Below are 15,936 nucleotides of genomic sequence, written 5' to 3' on the forward strand. Positions count from 1 at the left end.
AAATATATTTATTATGTATTTTTTGTGTGTGTATCTCCATAATAAAAATCATCTGACAGTAGCCATCAAATTTTGTTTTAGAATTTCTTTTCTAAAACAACCATTAGACAGGTTGTTTAATTTATATCATACTGCAGTTAGCATATTTTTATTTGTGCATTTTTCAGTTTTTTATTTATTTGGAATAAATAATAAAATTATTAATTATTTAGTAATTCATTAGAATTAATTTTCAGAAATGGAATTACTTGTTCAAAACTGTTTATCACTCTTTATATATACCTAAGGCCAAAATGCTTTCCAGAAGTATTGTACCATTATTCCTTGTAACCAGCAGAATGTCACAGATCTAAATTATCTGTGCTGTTTCCATCAGTGACTATTGTCATTTATAGAATTTTATATTCCTAAGTGAATAATATCAGCTATATTAATTTGTATTGCTTAAATTATTACAAACATTTTGAACATTTTTCTGTATTTTTATTTTTTAATATTTTTCTGGTAATCTCTATTGTACTTTAATATATAGGTGATATAACAAAATCAGGAGTTGATGCTAGTAACTTGTTAGTTTTAATTTTCTATCTTTTTTAAGTAGAAATGAGATACCACCTGCTAATTTCAAATTCTAAAGTTCTAAAATAGATATGGATATATTATTTTATAGTTGTGTCTCATATGCTGTAGTTCTAAAGGTGCTAGAAATATTAAATTCATACTGAACATTTTTTTCAGATTGAAGAAGGTATTGTTGTAATGGAAGATGATTCTCCATTGGAGGCTGTTAGCACACCCAATACTCCCCGAAACCTTGCTGCATGGAAAATTAGCATTCCATATGTAGACTTTTTTGAGGATCCCTCCTTGGAAAGAAAAGAGAAAAAGGAAAGAATTCCTGTGTTTTGTATTGATGTTGAAAGAAATGATAGAAGAGCAGGTAGGAAGCTTTTTGACCACCTTTTTAAAAAGATGCCCATGAGTCTGTCTTGGTTATCAGGTATGATAAATATTTTGCCATTTCTAACTATTGAGTATGACTGCATATAAAGTGTCCAGAAGAAGAAATTGAATGAAAGTTTGAAAGTTCCTAGATTATCTCTATTATCAGTTAATTAATTCATTAATCCAGGCAACACTTATTAAGCAGATGCCTGCAAGTGTCTTACTTGACAATCCAGCCAGGCATTTTTAGCATATCCTTTTTTTGTTTTGTTTTGTTTTGTTTGTTTGTTTTAAATTTTATTTTGAAATAAATTCAAAGTTACAGGAACAGTTGCAAAAACAATACAAACCCCGTACACAGAACTCCAGCATACCCTGACCCCCTCCCCTGATACCCTGATCCAACAACTTTAACATGCTGTCACACCGCCATTTCTTTCTTTCCCTCTCTCCCTCCCTATCTATGATCCATCATCTGTTGCTCTGTCTTCTGAACATACGAGGGCAAGCTTCACACATCCTTGAACAAACACTATAATTCACATATACATTTCCCATGAATGAGAACATTCTTTTATAGCATATCCTTTTAATGATTTTGTTGCCAGCATCATTAGCCTTTATACTTATTGGCCATCATTAATGTATATAGCACTGTATTACATATTGTACCAATTTTATTAAGACAGCATTTATCTTCCTTCATTGTCGTGGGCTAGTTAGAATTGATAAAAATGTGATCAAGCACAACTTTACAACAAACTTTCTTCATGTTTTGCTATTTTTTTTTTTTTTTTTTTTGGTTATTTCAGGAGTGAGTTGTAATAGAAACAGAGGGTAAAGAGCATCCATAGTAGGATAAACAGTCACCACCCTGAGCTTTTGCCAAGAGGTGGGCAGTTGATGTAAGCAAAAACAAGTCAAAGCCTTGAATATTTTGGAAGTGATGAGCAGAAAAGGTTGAGCTCAGGAGAAGGGAAATGTCTATAAGGAAAGAAGGAGAAAAAGTGGCAATGTTAGAAAATGGTGTTAGGAGATAAGTGACTAAGTAATGGTGTGAAGGTCAGTGCTAATAATTCCCCTTATATATTTTTCTAAAAGTATCCGGTTTTCTGATTTGTCTTAGAAGTTGAAGCTATTTCAAGAACATAAGGCATAGGAACAGGAAAGGAAGAATACCTAGAGAAGCTAGCTATGATTTTTTCTGTCATAACTAAGTACCAAGCAGAGTCTTGTTCTAAACAGTTCTGAGGCACAGTATTCCTTGATTTTGCTATAGGGGCTGTTCAGTCTTGCTCTGATTGCTGTTAATGTGATAGATACACATATTCCTATTCTACATCTAAGAAAACTAAGGCACGGTGAGGTTAAGTTATTTGTCCAAGTCCACATAGTTAGTAGATCCTGGAACTGGGATTGGCATAGGCAGTCCACTACTTTACATTTGTGTCACTCAGTTTGGAAGCCACTAGCCTCATATGGCTGTTAAAATTAAATTAAATTAAAATTTTAGTTCCTTGGTTGCATAGCCACATTTCAAGTACTCAGTAACAACATGTGGCTGGTGGGTATTATACAGGATATTGCAGATACGTAGAACATTTACATAATCATAGGAAGTTCTATTGAACTGTACTGCTCTATTCTGTATTAGATCAGGAAAATTTGGTTAATATTTGAGAGAGCCAAAATTCTTTTACAAATTTTTGATATATCATTTTTGTAATAGATTTTAAAAATAATCATACTTGCATAATTTCTTAAAGTTTCTTATAGCTCTGTGTTCCTTTTGTGGAAACGTGTATGTATTTCTGAGACAAATTCATAAACAAGTAATAATTGTCAACTTTTTGAAGTAATTTAAAATTAAAATATGGGATAAAATGTTAATAATGTGATGCCAGAAAATAATAAATTAAGTCTATGGAATAATTTCCAGATTTGTATGCTTAGTGTTTTAAATACTGCATCCTTTTAGTAGCAGGTTATGAAATTCTTTATTGCTCAGTATATATTCATTCAATTTACAGTTGGGCATGAGCCTGAACGTTGGTCTGTCTATAGAAGATACCTTGAATTCTATGTACTTGAATCAAAGCTAACAGAATTTCATGGTATGTTGTCTTTTTTATATAAAACTTTACATTTCAATATTAGCCTTCTTGAAAACTAGTGTGCCAGATTATTTTTTGATTTTAAGTAATTGTACCAAAGTAATGTAACAATGATACTTCTGTACACTCTATGCTCTTCTAAGGTCTTCTTTATGTCGCTTATATCCTGGGCCATGGTCTTCTTGATGTCGTTTAAATCCTTTGCCATGTTTTTGTTCCTCGATTGTAGTTATTTGATTAATTGTATGAGGTACTCTGTCTCTTCCGAAATCTTGATTTGTGTGTTTGGAGTTGGATTCTCCATATCGTCTGGTTTTATCATATGCATTAAGATTTTCTGTTGTTTTTGTCCTCTTGGCATTTGCTTTACTTGATAGGGTTCTTTCAAGTTGTAAAAAAGAAAACCTATCTAATTTTTCAGAAACACAGTTTGGTGGCGTACACTTTTTCTAACTACCCAGCAGATGGCATCTGTGAGTCACCTATACCCCTCAAGTCAGTTCTTCACCTTGTCCCCGTGGTGTGTGGGGAAATGATTCTTGTGGGTTTCAGTTGGAGAACTCAGTTTGGGTGTGTTGCTGGAGCCGTCCGCCCTGAATGTGGGGCGTGTGTACGGGTGGCCAAGGAGGAAGGGCAGTTTTAATATTCAAATCCCCCAGGTTCCCGGGGATTCAAGGCTGCTGCAAGAGTCTAAGCCTTCATTTCATTTCAGCCCCAGACCCTCTCTCTTGCTGTCCCATAAACCACCGGACTTGGCGTAGCGTCCCTGGGTTCTCCGAGCGGGTCCCCCTGCCCAGCCGCTATCCTCCAGGACCTCTGCCGAGGGAATCGCTTCTGTACACTCTAACTGATAAATACTATGATGTGAACAGTGAATAGTAGGAATGTCCTGTTTTTATCTTCTTATTTTTGCTTATCTATGTTTTAAAAGTTTTTATAATGTACACTTATTACTTTTTTAATAATAAAATTAAAAGGTAGCAGATGACTATTCTTTAACAGTATTGTAGAAAACTCTCTTTTCAATTTAATTTTTGTTTATTTTGATGTGGCAGAGAATTAAATCAGACATTTCAGGGTTGCTTTGTCCTTTCATCATCTTCTTTTGTAAATATGTTTGCTATGCACCATGCAAATGTTCTGATTTGGCTCTTAGATATGGGAATGAAACTTGTAGTTGAATGTTTCTTTTGAGTGCAGATCTATTGGAAGAGGAAAGCACTTTCTTTTTCTTCCTCTCATTCTCTCTTACTCATCTATTTGTTTATTTAATTACAGAGATATAAAGTATTTCCAGCCATTTTGTATGTAGGTTGATGAGTTTGATTTGAGTGTTCTGAATGTTTTTATTTAAGAAAAGCTTTGTGGAGGTTCCTTTGATCCAAATTCAGGTTGGTTCTGAATTGAGAAGAGTAGGAAACCATGTAATTACCTAATTCTTTGTCTGCTGGAAGAGTTGACCTGTGATAAAAAGATTATTACAGGAAGAGAAAGAATGTAAAACTATATTCCATAGTTTTTGCCTAGATTTTGAGTTTGTACTTGTTTTCAAGTGGTTTTGTCCTTGTCTCTGCCAGTCCGGTGCAATGTCATCCTTGTCTTATTCTTCCTCTAAGAACTTTTCCCTTTGGTTTCTGACTAAGAGGGGATAATTTGTTTCCATACTTTAAAATCATGGGCTGGCCAAAGTTGGTTGGATTCCCAACAATATTGTTCCTTTTGGTTCCTAAAATTTCTAGAGTCAGCCCTATTTGAGGCTTATATAGTGCTGGCAAATACCACCTATTTTCCCATGATGATGGTCTTTCTTTAAAAAAATTCTCCTCTAATAGAATCCTACCTATTTGAAAATAACCTCATGATAATGATAATTTTCTAAAGCTGTTTTACTAGACCAGCAGGCTAAATAAATCTGACTCAACAAAGTGGTCGTTGAGAGAAAGATATTCTGGACATCAGTAGACTCAAGTTCTTTGGTCTGGACTTTTGGCTTAAAGCTCTCTGATTTTGTGATGATTTTAAAAGTACAATATCATATCATACAAGGCAGCATTGTGAATCTGAATTTCGCATAGTAAATTATAAATTAGGTTTTTAAAATAGTAGTAGGACATAGTAATAACTTTAATATATACTAATTTCAGGCACATTTCCTGATGCCCAGCTTCCTTCCAAGAGAATCATTGGCCCCAAAAATTATGAATTCTTAAAGTCAAAGAGAGAAGAGTTTCAGGAATATCTACAGGTACAGCACAAACTGCATTACTTAATTTAAAACATTGCTAATCATAATATTCTCTAATTTTTCTTTTCCTCTTTCTTAGATAGACTTTCCTTTCCAAATACCTGTCTATGAATTTTTAATTCTTTTATTAAAATTTTTTTTCATGTGGATCTTTAATTTTTGTCAAGGGAATCCTTTTTTTGTTGTTGCTTTTAAATTGATAACCAATGAAATGTCTGATATTTTCTTAGGTGAAATTCTTACATCGAGCTTAGTTTAAAACTTTTGGTGTGGGAAGTTCAGAAAAAAGAAAGGAAAACTCTCAGTGTAAAAGAGTAAATGCATTCTAAGAAAACTGGGTCATTTTTGTTATTGTTTGTCTTGTTTTTGTTTGATTTTATTTTGATTTTAGCATGTTTTTGTTTGATTTTGTTTTGATTTTAGCACTTTCTGAACTTTGGGATCTTCTCTTCTATTTTATTCCTCAATCCTTTTCCTTTTGCAGTCCATGTGTTTTTCTAGTTTCTTGGGATTTCCTGACTGTCTACCATTCACCTCTTGGAACTGAATTCCATTTTTCTTGATTTGTGCACAGTGTACAATGTAAACAATGTAATTGGTATATTATTTCAATAAACGATACAATCAGCCTAAAATGACTTATTTGAGACTTCTGGCTTTCCAAAATTAATGATCATCTTTCTTGTCAAATGCCTAAGTCCAAAAAGAGGATACTTTTATTGGTTTAAAATTTTATTTCCTTTTATTTGGAAACTATTTGTAGTTTTTATTAAGTGTTAATTTAGTAAAATTTGGGTTCCTCCTAGCCCAAAATATGCACTTTTTAAATTAAAAATATTCAACAGGGTAAAGGGGTGTTTGAATTTTATTTCCTGTATTTGAACAGTTGAATGCTTTTAACCCAGAAAGTATTTTCCATGTAATTTTTTGGTGGTGTGAAAATTGAAGTATCAAATAACTATTAATTACTGCAAGAATATTTAAACACAGCATATATTAGTGTTAATCTCTGTTTTTGTTGATACCATGAACACGTTATTTGAACAGACTGATGCAACTGAAGTACTTTTTTCTAGAAGAGATATTTTTTGGTAGTATGGTGTTAAATTAGATGTTGTTTTACTGGTATTTTGTTTGTGTAAATTTCTGTCCATAAAGTTTTGTATGTTATTAGGTAAGAGTGCTAATTTTGGCTTAAAAAGTCAGTTTATCATGTAAGAAAATAATGTTGTAGAACAACAGATAGATTTTCCATGTTATTTCACATTTCCACATTTAGATTTCTGTAAAAGCCTTTATGCAGATTTCTTTGATTATCAAGAAAGTTGTATAATATTGTAAAACTCATTTTATAGTTGAGAAACTGAGACATAGTATTAGCTAATAATTATTCTTATTTCTTGTGTGTCAGGTACTATGTTAAATGCTTTCCATAAAACACTATATAAAGTAGGTAGTGTTATTATTCCCTTTTTCAGATGAGGAAATTGAATTTGGGGTGACTTAGGATTTTTTGTAAGCTCACCTACCTAGCAAATTGAAGAGTCAAGGTTCAGACCCACACAAATCTGAATGTAGAGGCTATGGTCTTACCTATTACTCTATACTGTTCCCTGTATCATTCAACCTTTCTGTTATTATTCTGAAAATAAAATAACTCTTTTGGTTTAAAATTGTTTCCTTAATTTTTAAAAAAATCATTTTAATATAGTTTTAATCACGCTTTTTGATTTTTAAACCCCTTTTCCCCTTTTCCTTTTTTTTTTTTTTTTTAATTCATTCCAGAAACTTCTACAACACCCGGAACTGAGTAATAGTCAACTTCTGGCAGATTTTCTGTCTCCCAATGGTGGGGAAACACAATTTCTTGATAAGATACTACCAGATGTAAATCTTGGTAAGTCAATTTAAATGATCACACGTAAGAGGATAAATGGAAAAGATAAGCAGCAGCAGTTTTAGATTATCTGGTTTAATTTAGGAAAATTTAGATTAATTTAGGAAAATAATGTAGGAAATACTTAGGAATATAATGTATATAATATATCTATGAGTCAGATTTCAAAGGCAGAGGACAACTTTAATTCGTTCAGCTTATGAGTTCTGATTATTTAATTTGTCACTATCAGTCATATGTCCATATGACATCATAGAAAATTATGTTATCTGATGTCTTTTTTACTTTGTTTTATAAATTAAAAAATAAGAAAAGCGGATGTGGTGTTTTCAGCATATATGAATGTTCAGCACACAGTATATGAATGCATGTAGTCTTTGATGTTTCTCATAAGACCAAATCTGTTAGTATTTGACTCAATTTAAGACTCAGCATTTTTCTCCTACATCTTAATCTGTATCATCTCCTTCCTTATTTTGTATTTTAAAGGATTGAACATTGTAAATATTCCTTAAAGTCCACTTTTCCCTGAGTAGTTTATAGTAGTAATTTAGATAAGTAAACTGTGTATAAACTGTTTTTTTAGTTAGCTTCAGTTAATCTTAATGATATTCTTCGCAGATTTCATTCTGTGATACTTCTGTACATAAATTTTTTTTTAAAAATGTTTATTAGACAATTTGTGGGTTTACAGAACAATCATTCAAAAAATATAGGATTCCCATACACCACTCCAACACCTACACTTGGATTGGTGTGGAAATTTTGTTACAGTTGATGTTAACACTTTTTGTAATTCTATTTTTTTAACAGTAGTTACATTTGTTACAATTGAAAGATTATTAAAGTAGTACTATTACTATTGTCCATAGTTTATGTAGGGATATATTTTCCCCATATTCCTGACATTATTATTATTATTATTATTGTTATGTACATGAATTTTATTTAATGTTTAATTGTTGACTATAAATTTGAGGCATGGAATATACATATGTGGTAGTCTGTGTAGAAACATTTCTCCATTGACTCTCAGTATTTTTTATTTGTTTTGAGTTTTTCATTAACAATTTAGAAAAATAATTTAGGTAAATGAAATCTTGATCCTTGGCTGCAAAGTAACTTTGTAATTAGTAAAACCATTTTGTAATCTGTTAGATTGCCCTATTTCCACTAGTATATTTTAAAGGAAATTGAAGATGTCAGAAAGCTTACATTTGCTCTATTTTTAAAAATATTGGTTGTTTTATTATGGGAGATATAAAATTCATAGTCAAAGCATAGGTTAGCGGGGTGACTGAAGACACCTTACTGTAATTAGTACTATTAGAGATTGAAGTTAGTGTTTTTTGAAGATAATGTTTCAGAAAATGTTTTTTATGTTATAATACTTGAACATCTAATTCTAGCTTATCACTTTTGGATGAATTATTTGTAGTTTGTCTAAATAGCAGCAGTTCAACAAAAACCCGGATAGATTGTTTTCTCTAGCCATTAATGTATTTTATCTATTATAAGCATACAACAAAAATCAAAATTCTAAAAGGATTCAATTAAATAAAAAGTAGTTCTAAAATTTTTCAGTGAATTGTTTCTTATGCCCCCTGGCGTATATGTATCCTGCTTTGGACTAGTTTAAGAAACTGCTCCTTTAATACTTATCCCAAGCTGCTGATCATCAGTGATCTCACTGTTATCAATGGCAGGGACATTTTCTCACTCCTCACCCTTCTTGACCCCCTCTACAGCCTTCTTTCCTTTAGAAATTCTTCTCTTCTGACATTCATTAATGTATGCTACTCTCTTAACTGACTCGCTTCTCTTTCTATTCCTTCAGTTCCATCAAGCCTCCCCCCACCCTCACCCTCACTCATCTAAATACAGGTATTTCCCAAGGCTCTGTCTTCAATTTTCTTTTTTTCCACTCTAAACAGATCTATTATGTTCATTCTTACCTATATGCAGATGTTTTCTAAATGTTTTAGGTATACATTTCCAAAAGCCAGTTGGGATCACAACTTGCTCTTTCAACATCTTTTTGAAACCCACATCTAATTGTTTTAATGATACTACAGTCATCTTAATGCTTGAAACCTTAGCATTACCTTGGATTTTCTCTATTAGGCTCTTACTGAGCATCTATTTAGTTCCCAAATCCTATCAGTTGACCTCTTTGGTGTCTAGCACACTTCCTACTCATCATTCTCCTTACCATTACCTTAATTCAGGCTTTCATTGCTTCGTTTGGACTGTAGTAAGTTTCCTAACTAGTCTCCTGGAGTCCCGTCTCTTTCCACCCTGAACCAGGTCATCCTACATAGCATGGCCAGCTTAATCTTCCTACAGTGTGGCTTTGATCATGTCTAAAAACTTTTGGTTGCTTTCTTTTTGTAACCAAATTAAATCTTTATTCCTTTATCTGGAGGCCTCTGAAAGCCATGTGGTTTGATACCAATATACTTTTCCAGATTTGTCTCTTAATCCTTCCTTTCTTTTGTCCTGTTGCTTTTATTTATACTGTTTTCTTACACCTTAAATGTTCCTTCACTCTAGCAATGTGTACATATTACCCATCTTTGAAGATCCAGCTAAAAGAAAGGAACAGGTGGTTCTGCTTATGGGATCAGTAAGCCTTTCTTGGGAAGGTATCATTTGTCTAGATCTGGAAAGGTTAGTAGAAATCACCAGGAGATGGATGAAGAGATCATCCCAGTTGGAGGGAATGGCATGTACCTATGGATGACGGAGATGTTTGAAGTATCTGGAGATAAGGAACATGTAGAGGAGTGAGGCTCGAAAGGTAAATTATGGCCAGGTGTGTCATGGTGAGAAATTTGAAATTGCTCCTCAGAACAGGAAGGAGGAGCCAGTAAGATTTGAGTTTCAGAAATATAATCCAGGCAGCAGTTTGGAGGAGATAGTAGCGGCAGTTAGAAACAGTATGAACCTAGCAGACTATGTATGTGCAAGACTATTACAAGGAAAATTATAGAATTTTGTTGAGGGATATTTAAGAAGACTCAAGTAAGTATAGAGAAATCATATTCATTATTTAGAAGTCACAATATTGTAAAGATGTAAATTTTTTCCATGTTGATTTTTAGATATAATGCAGCCCCAATAAAAATACAACAGGTATTATGAGGGGTGGGTGGTGGGTGGGTATATAGGTATGTGCATGCGTAACTTGACAAGCTGAATTTGTAACTTATATGAACCTGCATAGGAATCAATAGCTAAGACACTTTAGACGAAGAACATAGTTGGGGAACTCTTTATCATATGTATTGTTTTATGAAACTAATTAATTAATAGACTCATGGAACAGAACAGACTCCCCAAACAGCACTATACGTCTGTGAACACTTGATTTGTGAGAGGTGTTACTGTAGAAGAATGGAGAAGGAACTGACTTTTCTAGAAATGCTGCAGGGCTAATTGATTTTACATTTCAGCTCATACAAAAAAAAAAAATTTAGGTGGATTATCATCCCAAATGGAAACTTTTAAAGATTTTAGAAGATTATGTAGAGAATAGCTTCATGACCTTAGGGTAAGGAAAGATTTATTTTTAATGTTTTCTATTCTTTACTTGCTAGGCAAAATGTATTTGTTATTTTTCAGTCAATTTGAAGTATTTCTTTTTATAAAAATGCTTTGAAGAAAAGAAGGCAATTATCATTATTAGGTGTAATAGAGTATCATTTTTGCATTGAGGTGACCTAATGGACACATGGTTTACAAAACAAAACGAAGCAAAAAAAAACAATACAAACTGTTCTCATATTTGCCACAAAAAAGATTTCTTAAGGCCTTAATAGGAAAAGAAAACTCTACTGTTAACTGTATTACAATTAAGAACTCTTGTTCATAAAACGAGACCATAAAGAGCATGAAAAGACAACTACAGAATAGGAAAACCAATACAAAAGGACGTGGATCTAGAATATGTAAAGAATTTATACAATTCAATAAGAAGACTATAGTAGAAAACCAATTTCACAAAAGTGAAAATCCAGGTAGCCAATGAATAATATGGAAAGATGTCTAATTTCAGTTATCAGGAAAATTCAAATTAAAACTGTATTAAAATAACACCAGATTGGTCAGAGTTTTAAAAATTTGGTAATACCAAGTGCCAAGTGTTGGTACAAATGTGGAGCAACAGGAACTCTATACAGTGTTAGTAGGAACATAAATTAGAAAAACACTTGGAAAAATAGTTTGCCGTTATGTAGAAAAACGGAATGACTCAGCAGTTCGTCTCTGAGATACATACTCTGGAAAATCTTGCGTTCGTGTTTAAAATGTTCATAGAATTTTTTTCATAGCCGAAACTGAAAACAATACCGATGTTCATCACCAATAGAATGGACTTATAAATTGTGGTCGATTCATAACATTGAACATCTATAGCAATGAAAATGATTAAACTGTAGCTACTTGCAACAGTGTGGATGAATCTTAAAAACATTATGTTGAATGAAAAAAGCAAGACACAAAAGAATAGATACAGCAAGATTTCTTTTATATAAAGTTAAAACACAGACCAAACTAGTATAAGCTGAAAACATTTGAATAAATTGTTAAAAATAATAATAGAAAAAAGCAGTATTTCTAAATATATTTTATATAGCATAATTTTAAGTATGTATTTGTAACCAAATTAATGAATTAAATATTACAAGTAGACATTTGACTTTCATCTATATCCCCCAACATTAATGCATTCAGTTGAGCAAAAATATTTGGTTGGGGGGAGTCTTCTTATTAGGGGAAAATTTGAGGATACTTTATATTTGATTATGTATGGTATTTGGGAAATAAAATTGAGTAGACTTGGTTACTGATGAGGTTTGACTAAATGAGAAAAAATGATCAGAGATGACCCAGGTTTCTATTTAAACAACTAGGTGGATGCTGTTGTTACTTTCTAGGATAGGGGATAAATTAAGAGCAGTTTTGAACTTGAGTTTATAGAATCTAGTTGCAGAAGTTTTATAAAGCAGAAGAGGGCAGGAGAGAGGCAAGGCTTAGAGATTTGAGTGTTATTTGAAATTAGAGGGAGTAAAAAAGTTGGTTCAGAAAGAGCCTGTAGAAGAGAGAAAAGTGCAGGATGAAATCCAGTAATAAGGGACTTGTGAACATTTTAAGGAGGGAGGAGTGTATTATACAGATATGAGAACCAAAAGAGAAATAGCTGGGGGGTGGGGGGTGGGGTGGGTGGAAGGGAGGGGTTTCTTTGCATGTTATAAAACAATCCCTATTTCTGTTTTTTATTATTAATGTCACCTGCTTTTACCATATGTCTGTTTTTTTCTTCTATGTTGGACTTAAAAAAATTTAAGTTGTACTATTAATTTTGATTACTTTTAATAGTCATTTCTAAATACTTGAGGAAATCTCAAGATCTTGGATATTTATAATAAGGAAGCCTGAAGATAAGATCAAGAAGGAATTTGGCAAACATAGAATTAGCATAGAAATTTTAAATCTAAAATGTAGAATGTAAGCTAGTCCAATAGCTAGTTTAAATGCTTAAATATTGTAGCAACTCGTAAGTTTTTTTTCTTTTGCCTCCCTTCTGCTTATCTTTAGACATCATTAGATATTCACCAATATCTTCTGAAAATATTGTCTTATAGAAATTTTCAGATATACACAAAAGTAGAGAAAATCATAAAATGAACTCTACTTCAGCACTTACCAACATTTGAATTGTTTCATCTCTTCCCCCACCTCTCACCCCACCGGATTATTTAAAGAAAATCCCAAACTCAGTATCAATAGTTCAGAATATCATATTTATTTTAAATTTTGGTTAAGTGTGAAATAGTCATTTATAAATATTTTTTGCAGTTTCATATTTTGCTTGGCAATTTAGAAAATAGATTACTCGGTGAAGTATTCCTTTTAGCAATTATGAAGTATATTTATGTCTTCATTAAATTAACATTTTACTTTTAATTGCAGGAAAAATTATAAAGTCTGTTCCTGGAAAGCTAATGAAAGAGGTGAATAACTGATTTATGTGTATTCTACAGCATGATAGTCATGAGTATATTTTAATATACTTGTATTTTAATAAGTATATTTTATTATATTTTAATAAGAATTTTAATAAGAGTTATATGGTTACTAAGAATCATAATTTTGATTTTGGCTTCTCTCACAGTGATCTCTGTATCTCCACAGAAAGGTCAGCATTTGGAGCCTTTCATAATAAATTTCATTAATTCTTGTGAATCTCCAAAGCCTAAACCAAGTAGACCAGAACTGACCATTCTCAGCCCTACTTCAGAAAACAACAAGAAGGTACTGCACAAAATAAAGAGACATTAAGTTTCAAATTGCCATACTTTTCCATTATAGGGAGAATCCTTTGTTAATGCAGTGGATGGGATTTTATGTTTTCTTTATATGGAAATCAGTTGCACAGTGTACAGAGAAGATATTGTATAATTACTTGTTTTTTTGCTTTAATGTGGTAATTTGTTTTTTTAGATATTGTATTTGTAAACCTTTACCATTTCTGTATTTGGGGGGTTTTTAAAAATGGTTTCCTTAGGTGTAAATCATCAACTTCCAATAATTAAGGGATTGATTGCTGTAATGTATTTACATTTACTTTATGGTATTACCTAATTTTAATCTATAAAATATTTCATGCATTCATTAAACAAGCATTTTATTGTATGCCTACTGTTGAGTGCGGCAGTGGGGATATGAAGATATAGTCCTAGTCCCCAAGAAGCTCAGTTGAGTGTCACAGTAGTGCCAAGCATGGGGAGCTGTGGGAGCTAAAAGGACAGTATTCCACTCCTCCCCCCCCCAAAAAAAAAACCTTTCTTTTTTGTTATTACTATAAATGCTAAACAGTTGTTGGAGATCTTCCTCAGGCAGACTGGGAGGCAGAGGCTGACATATTCATGAAGCATAGAGATTCCTGATGGTCCTGTCTTGGCCTAGTCCTGCAAATACCATTTCCATTTAACCAGGGATGCTTCAGTGGCAGTGCCATTTTGCTCAGATGGGGCTCTGGGACCCAAGGCAGGATAGGTTCAAATCCCATAAGTTCCTCCATTTCGGGGGGGGGGGGGGGCTAGGTATGTGGCAGCCTGCTGTCTTTTGAGAGAAATGTAGTTATTGGTGGCCTCTGGGAGACAGTGCGTCAAAACCCATTGGGAGTTGGTACACTGAGTAGGTAGTCCACAGACTCCATTAGGCAGGCAATGGAGTCGCTGAGACCTCAAGTTGCAAGTCCTTTGCCTGTGTGACCAGTGGAAGAGACTCTTGGATTGCCCACTGGGCAGCCTTTAAGGCATCCTCCTGAGGAGGGCCCCAAGTAAAGGTGAATGTCTTCTGGGTGACTTGATAGATGGGTCTCAGATGTGCTGTAGATGCAGGATATTCTATCTCCAGAAGCTGAACATGCCGACAATGTGTTGGGCCTCTTTGGCCAAGATGGGAGCTTGGGGAGCGAGGAGCTCAAGGTTGACTGGCTATGGGATCTGGTGGCCTTCTCTGCTCCAAATGTAGCCCATAAACTTGATGGAGGTGGCAGACTCCCATATCTTGTGAGGGGTGACTGCCCGTCTCTGCTGGGTCAGGAGGTCAGTGGTCAGTGTAGGGGCCCATCTTCCTGGTTACCAGCCAAGAGGATGTCATCCACAAAATGCCACAGAAGGATGTCAGATGGCAGCTGGAGGACTGCCAGATTCTGTCGGCAGAGACCATGGGCCACTGGGGGGCCATTTGGGTAGCCCATTGGGAGCCTAGTAAGCGTGTATTGCTGGCCCCCAAAAGTGAAAGCAGTTTGACTCTGATCTTCCTCGCATATTGACACTGAATAGGACATGTTGGCAAGGTCAGTAACAGTAAGTTAACTGGCATCAGTCTTTTGACTTCTTCCAAGATATTGACAGCGTCCATAGACGGGCTTTGATGGGAGGCATGGCCTGGTTGAGGTTGTGGTAATCAGTGGTCAGCCTCCATTCACCCCCTGCTTTCCACCTTGAGTACAGACCAGACTGCGAGTTAAAAGGTCAAAAGGTGAGTTTCGGGACATCTGCCTTCACCATGTCATGGATGACTGGATTCCCTGTCTGAGCTAGTATTGTGGAGTATTAATCATGTAGAGGGTTTGGGGAGCTTTATTAGCTCCCAGCAGGCATGCCCAGTTGTCAGCATGAAAGACTTGGGCTTAGTCCATGTGGGCATGGGAGTGCCAGGATGTCTGTGCCATTGACAGGGAACAGTAGCTGGGGAAGTGGGCAACAGCAGCATTGAGGCTCATGGGAGAAGGATAGGTCCTACCGTAATGGGAGCATGGCAGGTGTCTTAGATGCCTGACCCCCTCCCCATCCCCAGTCCCTCGGTAGATATAGTAGAGCCAGTATGTTGCAGTGGTGAAGTGAGGATCAAGATTGACCTGCAATCCAATATCTAATAAAGCCATGAAGTCTGTGGCTTTTTTGGTCCCCCAAAATGCCATGAGGTTGATGAACAGGTGATTTGTTGTCCATGGAGGCTCCTGGGGGACAGCCACCAGGCCCCTAGCATAAGCGGAGACCTGCCAGTGGCAGAGATCTGGATGGGTGGACTGATGGGCCATGTCAGCATCAAGTAGTATGTCTGCAGGACCTCATGTGACTTCTCGGAGATGAGCCAATTAGGAAGCCCCCATCAGTGTAGCTACCAGTAGAGGTCACCCTGCTCCTGTTGTGAGTAGTTTG

At 34.6% G+C, this 15,936-nt stretch overlaps 1 protein-coding gene across 5 annotated transcripts in view; it reads left to right on the plus strand.

Annotated features, from left to right (window-relative positions):
- Positions 1–15,936, plus strand: part of SNX14 (sorting nexin 14) — a 110,145-nt gene that overhangs the window by 83,253 nt on the left and 10,956 nt on the right. For all 5 annotated transcript variants that reach the window (XM_037842077.1, XM_037842079.1, XM_037842078.1 and 2 more), the window contains 6 exons: positions 739–940; positions 2,976–3,059; positions 5,204–5,304; positions 7,090–7,201; positions 13,175–13,215; positions 13,397–13,516. In XM_037842077.1, the coding sequence (XP_037698005.1) occupies positions 739–940; positions 2,976–3,059; positions 5,204–5,304; positions 7,090–7,201; positions 13,175–13,215; positions 13,397–13,516 (660 nt within the window). The remainder of the gene's footprint in view (positions 1–738; positions 941–2,975; positions 3,060–5,203; positions 5,305–7,089; positions 7,202–13,174; positions 13,216–13,396; positions 13,517–15,936) is intronic.

Source organism: Choloepus didactylus, chromosome 7, assembly GCF_015220235.1.
Source record: "Choloepus didactylus isolate mChoDid1 chromosome 7, mChoDid1.pri, whole genome shotgun sequence".
Classification (NCBI taxonomy): domain Eukaryota; kingdom Metazoa; phylum Chordata; class Mammalia; order Pilosa; family Megalonychidae; genus Choloepus; species Choloepus didactylus.